General features: G+C 36.5%; 1 protein-coding gene across 1 annotated transcript in view; it reads left to right on the top strand.

The window, feature by feature from the left end:
* Positions 1-9,037, top strand: part of LOC107732650 (ephrin type-B receptor 3-like) — a 51,052-nt gene that overhangs the window by 27,889 nt on the left and 14,126 nt on the right. The window contains exons 2-3 of the mRNA XM_016544052.1: positions 3,390-3,454; positions 7,597-8,269. Coding sequence (XP_016399538.1) covers positions 3,390-3,454; positions 7,597-8,269 — 738 coding nt within the window. The remainder of the gene's footprint in view (positions 1-3,389; positions 3,455-7,596; positions 8,270-9,037) is intronic.

The following is a 9,037-nucleotide window of genomic DNA, read 5'->3' on the forward strand; positions in this document are numbered from 1 at the left end:
ATATATATATATATATATATATACATACTGTATTTTATACACACATCAAAATTAAATCTTTCTCTAAAATAAAAGTGAAATCTGAAAATAGAAAAATAAACACTGATTCATGTTTTTTTAGATTTAAATGATAAGTTATTATAAAGTGAGTCATATTTATCATTTTACACAATATTACTGAATAAATAGATATATTTATATTATTAAAAATATAGTACTTAATAAAGCTTTTTTTTTTTTTTGAACCTATATAACCTAGTAGTAGGTTATATAGTATAAATTGTTACTATTTTCTTATACTTCAGTTTTTTTTATAGTTAAAAAAAAAAAACAGTTCAATAATTTTTTTATGACCGTTAAGTCAACATGTGGCGAATAAGTAAACCTGCGTTTCATTTTGCGGCAGTTAATTTATGTGTCGGGCCTGTTTTCTCAAGTTTCATAAATGTTCTGCCTCACTGACTAAAGTTTATGGCGTGTGCTTTATGCCATTGAGTTTATAGCCTAAAGTTTGCCCAAGCTTCACACTGAAACATTCAGGTTTTGCAAGGGCGAGTTTTTGTCTCCGCACTCGTCAATCAGGTTCGCCGTTCTGCCAGAAAGGCCCATATTCTTAGGTTTTTCCTCAGAACTGAGAGAAACAGGAAATAAACTGTCGTCTCCCGGCTGGCCAAACAAAACTTTCCCTGTGTGGAGCCATTTTAACAGTAGCGAGGCGTAATGGAGGCTCGGTGCTGCTGCTGGAGTGTGAATGAATCGTCGCATTGAGGGCATGGCCTCTCGCCCCCCTGACTGCGGCGGGATGGGGTGCGTTCGCTCTCTCATTGAGCCGGGACTTGCCTCCTCATCTAAACGCACGCTCAGCTGACACAATGCTCGGCTTTGCTGTTTTTCAGCACAGCTTACAAAACGCAAACAAAACAGAAGCTCGCTCCCGAACGTTCACGGCTCGCTTGCACTACACTGCTTTTCTCTGGGTTTGTCTTGCGTTTTATTTGCGCTAGCTTTTTCTCATCTGGCAGCTGACTTGTGGGTTTCATTTAAATGGGTTTGAATATCGGCGGACTCATCAGTCAGTGACACAATATGACGGTCCGGACGCACCGCATGACATCCCGACAGGAAATCAGTGGCCGCTTCTGTCTGAAGTATAAACAGCTGCCTCAGACTCGGTTTCTGCTTATCGTACAAACACCTACATGTTAGAAACTTCTCAACTTCAGCTTTATATTTCCTGTGGTGGGGATTTTATTTTCTGTGGTACATCACACAAGTAAACAAAGATGAGTAGAGAAGATTCAAATCATGTTAACTTGGTATTAACATCTGTCTTGAGTGATATGATCTCAGTACTATGTGTGATTTTGATTGACAGGTGAGTAGGCGGTCCTTCGCTGTCATCCGGGAAGCATCAGGATGCAATGGCAATGTGCTAATAATGTAAATTGGTCTGCGCAATTAATCAAATAAAAATCACGATATTGTGGTCGCAACGACGGCAGTTTAATTTAAGGGTTCATTTTATTTTCCTGCCAAAATAAAGGCTTGATGGTTTAATGTTTGAAAATGAGACAGCCATATGTCTGCCTCAGACTCAGACAAGCCATTTACAAAATGTTGTAATTTTACAGTTGTATGAAAAAATTATTATTGTTATTTTTTTAAATGCTATTTTTATTTATTATAAAAGTAATATTTATTGTTTATTTTTTATAGCAACAGTCATAATTATAATGAAAATAATGGGCATTATTATTATTATTATTATTATTGTTGTTGTTGTTGTTGTTGTTGTTGTTGAGTCATGGTTATATATTTTATAACTGAAAAAAAATACTCAAGTACACATTTTACAATCAATTAAATTTTATTTTAGATTATATTTAAACAAACAAACAAACAAACAAATAAATAAATAAATAAATAAATGAGTGTGCAGCAGGTTTAATATAGTTAACTAAAACTAAAATAAAAATAAATAAAAAAAAACAAAAAACTTTGTTACTTGAAATAAAATAAATGTCGATGGAAATAAAATATGAAATCTGTTATTTTATTTGTTTATTTTTAAAATTATTTTATTTCAGATAGTTTCTAAGGCAACATTTCTCATTTTTATTTAATTAACTTGATGTACTAAAAACCTCAAACTAAAACGGAAATAAACATTTATTAAAAACAATATATACATATTTAAAAACAACAAAAAACTAATAAAAATGGCAAAGACACACAATAAAATTACTAAAACTTTAACAAAAATTAGCCCGAAAGCAAACAATATTAACAAAAACTATAATAGTATCACCATGACACTTAAATAACACTGATGTGCAGATACTATTTACAAGCAAGCCATTTATAGATTGATTTCGTAAACATAATGAAATATATTAATAATAATAATAATAATTATTATTATTATTATTATTATTAAACCTAGATCAAACTTAGAGCTGTTTGGGGGTATTAAATAATAATAATAATAATAATAATAATAATAATAATAATAACAACACATAATCCTACATGTGGTCAGAACCATTATTTGCCATGTTAATACCAGGTGTAACAGTGTTTTTATCACTCACTTTAGAGGAAACATCCTCTGATATTTATTTTCAATGCACCAATTCATCTAATTCAGTAAACACAGTCTCAACGTTCAATTGTAACTGCAGCCGCGATGTATAAACAGCCGAAGCATGTGGCGGAAGGTAAAATGGTTGACTCAATATGTTGGTAGTCTAGGCTGAGTGAGTGTGCTTTCATTATAATAAAAACAGAGAGCTGCACATATGGCTGGTGGGATAAAAACTGAAAAAAAAAAACAGACAGGCAGAACATATTGGGTATTGAGGAAATTGTGAAGATCTTCCTTTTGTGAGTTTTATGGTGCTATTCAAGAACTCCTTTGCTCTGTTATATATCCTCTTGAGTTTTACAGCTGCTAGCTTAAGGGTGCGAGTGTGTGGATGTGTTGTGTGTACGTGTGGGAAGGGGAGCGGGTTGTCTTTCAAAAACACTTAGCTTTTCTTTCCCACCCAGCAAATACACGGCTAATTAAATCTAATTAGAGGAGGGCTGTCATAAATCTTTGACAATGCCTTCTGGATCACCCACAAAGCTGTTTCGCCTTTCTGCCGTCTTTTCACTGTTGATTAGCATGATAGCGTTTCTCCATTCCTGCACCCATGAATTTACCGCAATGCATTAATACCTATTAACAATATGGACAGTGACAGTTGTATGTTGCTTAGCTTGTCCTGCACAGTGTGAAATCACTTCCTCCCAAGGTTTTCCATTTAATTCTCTTATTTTTTGTTGCCTGTTGTTTAGGCAGTTCTTGTTCCTCAAACTGAGTGGATCTTTATTTTTTTGTTTTGCAGAAACACTGATGGACACCAAATGGGCCACCACTGAACTCGCATGGACCTCACATCCTGAAACTGGGGTGAGTTATTACTTTTGTGTGTTTGACTATGGTTAACCTGAGGCCATCATGCTTATATAATCCGCTCCTTCAATCAAAAAAAAAAAGTATACAGGGGTGAATCTACAAAAAATTATCTTTTTGACCTCAACATAAAATAAAGACCAGTATTTTATTATTTTATTATATTTATTCTGGAATTTTATTTTATTTTTTATTTTTTATTTGTTTTCTTTGTTTTTACTTTTTGTTTGTTTTGACTATTTTATTTTGGTTTCTTTGTTCCCCCTTTTTGTTTTGATTTGTTGTTTTGTTTTATTTTGAATGTATTTTGTTTCATCATTTTGTTTTGTTTTTCCTTTTTTGTTGCAACATTTTGTTTTGTTTTCATTTTTGTTTTATTTTCACTATTTTGTTTCATCATTTTGTTTTGTTTTTCCTTTTTTGTTTTGTTTTCACTATTTTGTTTCTTCATTTTTTCCCCTTTTTGTTTTGCATAATTTAGTTTTTACTTTATTTTACTATATATCCTCTTGAGTTTTACAGCTGCTATATAATGATTTTAGCAAATGGCTGCAATATAACAAAGAGTGAAAAATTTAAGGGGGTCTGAATACTTTCCGTACCCACTGTATATATATGTGTGTGTGTGTCAAATAAGCACATTTCCTCCAAATTTGTCACTACCATAATAATGATAATAATAATAATAAAAATAAATGAATAAATAAATAGAAAAATATATATTTTTTTGAATTACAAAAATGGGTTAGATTTTTAATTTTTTTTCCATTACAGTGATGACACGTACAAATGGGCTTAATTGTCATTAAAAATAATTTAAAAATACAAACTTATAAAATAGGCCTCATTTTCTTTAAGACAAAAGTAATTTCTTATTCTTTCCATTGAAACATTTCATTTGAGGGTTAAAAATGACTTGCACATGTTCATGACCGGTTTCATGCGATTTTCTCATAAATGTCGTAGTTACCGAATTTTAAATCAAGAGGTATTATAAGAGGTCCAGTTACAGTCTTGTTCAAATATAGTGTGTTAAACACAGGAAGCTCTACGTTTCATCAGATAAAAGCAATGCCCAGATCAGATTTCACCCTAGCCGTGTTACTTCATTCTCCAAAAGTGAAATCTGTGCCCACAAGCTTTTGGCAGACACAGCTGAAGTATCCTTCACTCGGTATATCTTTCACAATACCCAGACACTGCTGCCTTTTCTTACTTCTTTTGTTGGGATTTGTCTAATTCTTTGGGTCTTCACCTCTCTTCCTTATATCCTGTTCTTCATGTGTCCACTGCCCCCTTCTTGCCCCCAGCCACACCATCTCAGCTGTTGCAGTCACCCCTCCCCAAAACCTTTACTTCCGAGTAACTTAGCACCAATGCACCGAGGCACAAGAGCAGCCCCAAAGAAACAAATCAACTTGCATTTCACTTTCCCCGTCCATATATTATTCTTGTAAATATCCCTCCCACCCCCATTAATGCACTAAAACTCACCAGCACAATGGGCCCAAGAACAACCCCTTTACACCCCAACAGATGCCGCTTTTCAGAACATACATTGCCCAGTGCTTTCCCTTCTGCTCTCTGTCACGCATACCAGCCCACTGTATTTGAGGACAGACAGGGGAAATGTGGCAGCAGTGTCTCCTTGCCTTAAATTTCCCAGTGTTCTGGCCAATTTTTATTTCAATCCTCCTTCTGGAGCGAATCCCACAACAAATGTTATTTCAGACTAAAACTAAAATGAAAAATAGGATGTTTTGTAGGATAGGATGCTTTTTTTTCACTGCATAAAAATTCAGCATATTTTCACTCCAAGTTTTCATTTTTGTAATGCATTCAGACATTTTACTTTCTCATTTGATTCTCATGACTGTAAAACAATGTATTTTTGTTTTTGTTTAAATCTGCAAAAAATAAAGGCTATATACGAACAAACTAGCATGATCGATAAATTCTGTTAAATTTAAATCATATTTATTTAATAATTTATTTATAGCAGTTATGAGAATTCGGGTGAGGTGGGGGAGTGTGTTGCCTGCTTGTCATAATTAATTGTCTAAAAATATTTTTGGCAAAATATTATTTCTTATTTCTGTTGGGGTGAAATGTAATTTTGACAGTTTTTTTTTTTTTCAGCCACTGGCTTAATTGGCACCCTCCATATCTCTCTTTCCTACGGCACACTCGTTTCTAATTGTCTGTGACACTAAGTTCAATGGTATGTCACACCCCGAAAACCGAAATGGGAACTGTGCCCAGATAATAAAAACAGGGGCAAAAAGTTGGAATAAATCCCAGCCTGACACAGCAGTTCTTTTTCTCTTTCATTTAATCTGCCACAAAAAAAAGAAAAAAACCTCTATTAGTCATTAGTCTGACACCTGTAACCCGAGAAATAAATACAGATAAATACAGACTGTAACACCATTAAGGAAAAATAAATATAACGACCTGCTGTCGCTTAAACCTGACCCGCTAATTCTTCCAAGATAAACAAACCAAGGAAAAAAAAAAAAGCTGTAATGCACTTATATATTTATAAATACACCACATCATTCCACAGCAGCATCTGCGTCTAAAATAAATAAATTAATCTTTTTTTCCCAAAAAAATCAATGCAGCAGGGGAAAATTAATGTGCATAACTTTTCACATTGAATCTGAAGTGTGTACTTCCTCATATCAACGTTTAATATGCAGAAATAGCTTAAAGCCCTTCATAGGCTTATTTCTCTAAAAAAATTAGTTGAAAAGACATTGATTGGACATCTTATTCTTGGAAAGACGTATGTTTGTTGCACCACTATCCCTAAAGGAGTGCGATGTGTGGGCCACTTCCTCGTTCCCATCTTCACTCTCTCAGCAATTTATTCCACTGAACTAAATGCCCATTTACACCTCATTCTTTCTCCTGTCACATTGACCTGATGCTTATTATTGATCTCAGCACCCTTGGCTCAGAAAGGCAGTGATAAAGCAGAGACTTCTGGAAGCCCTGTCTGCCTCGGGTCCCCGGAGCCCATAGGGATGAATGGCCTGTCCACGCAACATCCATATCTCTGTGTTAATTAAAGACTTCACCTCTACACGAACACTACGCTCTCAACAAATCTCTCGATAGCTAGTTTTCTTTTTCCTTTTTGGCTACAGCTCATTCTCTCCTGTAGGATCGCTTTTTCTTGAACTCGCTGTAATCAAAAGAAGTGGGACGGTTTCCCAAGGTTGAGCGTGAATCTAATTGTTCCTTTACTGAAAGGAATATGAATCATTCCTTGTTGATATAGTATGCTGTTTGTTTAAACAAGCCGAGGATGATGTAAAAACCTTCATTAGCTGCCAAGATTGCTAGTAGGCGTTCTTACTCACTATTTAGTAGTTGTCGTGTCACATGGTTTTACCTCAAATGCAATCAACCTCTCTCACCTGTCTTTTCAAAAGATGTGTGCTCTTAATTTTGGTAGATAAGAAGGAAAGTATTTTGGTAGAGCATTGAATGTAGCTTGTTGATCTGCATGCATACAATGTAATCATGATGGTTTAATTGAAAGGTAATTGATTGTGAAGTGATGCAGAGAGTACTCCACACTCGAGTTATACGGTAAACATCCACTCGTCGTTTTATTCGATGGAGTTCTGACACTCCACGGTAATTTTGATGAATTTGCCAGGCAGGTTTCCTCATTGAACTGGCGAACACAGATGAAAGACCAGCGTGCAGCTCCCCACTTAATGACACCACGCACAATGTGTAATTGAAAAGGCACAAACCAAAAAGCATAAAATGTCATTTCCCCACTCTTTCATCCACCCCATTCACTCTTTTCTCGGCTTGCTCCCTCCATTATATTGTTTCTTAGCTCCGGTGTGTGGGGCTGGAGCTGAGAAGCAGCAATTTATTGCCTGCCGTACCTCTGTAGCGTAACACCTCAGAGTTCTAAAGCCCTGGATAACATCAAAATGAGAATGGTTTCATTTGTAATACTGACAATAAAGCGTATTGTGTCGTACTTTAGATAAAGCATTTGTTATTGCTATTGTTCTGTAGGAGAATCCTCCAATGCAGTATATATAAAGTGCTAGCTCATTCTGAAGGTGAACTTGTGTGACTTAGTGTCTCTATTTTCCTTTTTTTCTCAGTGGGAGGAAGTTAGCGGTTACGACGATGCCATGAACCCTATCCGGACATACCAAGTGTGCAACGTTCGTGAGCTTAACCAGAACAACTGGCTTCGCAGCGACTTCATCCCTCGAAAGGACGTTCTCCGTGTTTATGTGGAGATGAAGTTCACCGTACGAGATTGCAACAGTATTCCCAACATTCCAGGATCATGTAAAGAGACCTTCAATCTATTCTACTACGAGTCCGACTCAGATTCCGCCACATCTACCAGTCCTTTTTGGATGGAGAACCCTTATGTTAAGGTGGACACCATTGCTCCGGACGAGAGCTTCTCTATGTTGGAGTCTGGCCGGGTCAACACCAAGATTCGCAGCTTTGGTCCAGTTTCCAAGGCTGGCTTCTATCTGGCTTTCCAGGACCTGGGCGCCTGCATGTCTTTAATCTCCGTCCGAGTTTTCTACAAGAAGTGTTCCACGACCATTGCCAATTTTGCTGTCTTCCCAGAGACGGCCACAGGAGCTGAGGCTACGTCACTAGTCATTGCCCCCGGCACTTGTGTGCTGAATGCTCTGGAGGTGTCTGTCCCTCTTAAACTCTACTGCAATGGAGATGGCGAGTGGATGGTTCCTGTAGGTTCCTGCACTTGCATGGCTGGGTTCGAGCCTGCAGTTAAGGACACACAGTGTCAAGGTGAGTGCTGATATATGTGTTTTTCTCACTGTGCAATTTGTCTTATCTCTCGGTATCACATTAAGCCAAATGGACGAATCATCCTGTTTTTTTTATTGAGGTCTTTGGCCTAACAGCAAATTTGGTTATTCGACCTCAATTTAAGCAGAGCAAAGCAATGCATAAGTCTGTATGTCTATCAGAGTGGAACATTTTGCTGAGAGAAAGGAGCGGTCTTGATGAAAAACATATCAGGTTCAGGCTGAGGTGAATTAAGCCGGCGTGTAACATAGCCGCGGTGAAAGTGAGCAGAGCAGACAGCGGGAGGTCAAGGGTCAAATGGAGAGCTGGGAGTGAGAGGAGACCGGAATCGATTTGCGGACCAAGGGCAAGGGCTGCAGTGAAACATTAATGAAGAGCACGAGATGGAGAAAGAAAAGTAACCCTGACAGTCAAGGCACCAGAAGTGAAAGGTCGCAAAGAGACAGTTGGTTCCAGCACATTAAAAGTACTACAAAGACAGAGCCACTGAGCAGTGAACCTCTGGGGTAAAGAACTAAACTGAACAGCAAATTGTTTGTGTATAGAGAAAAGAAGATTATTTGTGGTGTATGAGGTAATCATAACTGTTATGCTTGTTCATACAGAGGGTTGGAGATTTACACAAACGCTTAACCCTGAGTATTAATAGTGTGTAGTTCGCCCTACACATACATAAATGCTGCTTTAAACTGTATACTACTAATTATAAAAAATATAAATAAATAAATAAATATATATATATATATA

Source organism: Sinocyclocheilus rhinocerous, unplaced genomic scaffold (genome assembly GCF_001515625.1).
Source record: "Sinocyclocheilus rhinocerous isolate Xijiao unplaced genomic scaffold, SAMN03320098_v1.1 scaffold579, whole genome shotgun sequence".
NCBI lineage: Eukaryota > Metazoa > Chordata > Actinopteri > Cypriniformes > Cyprinidae > Sinocyclocheilus > Sinocyclocheilus rhinocerous.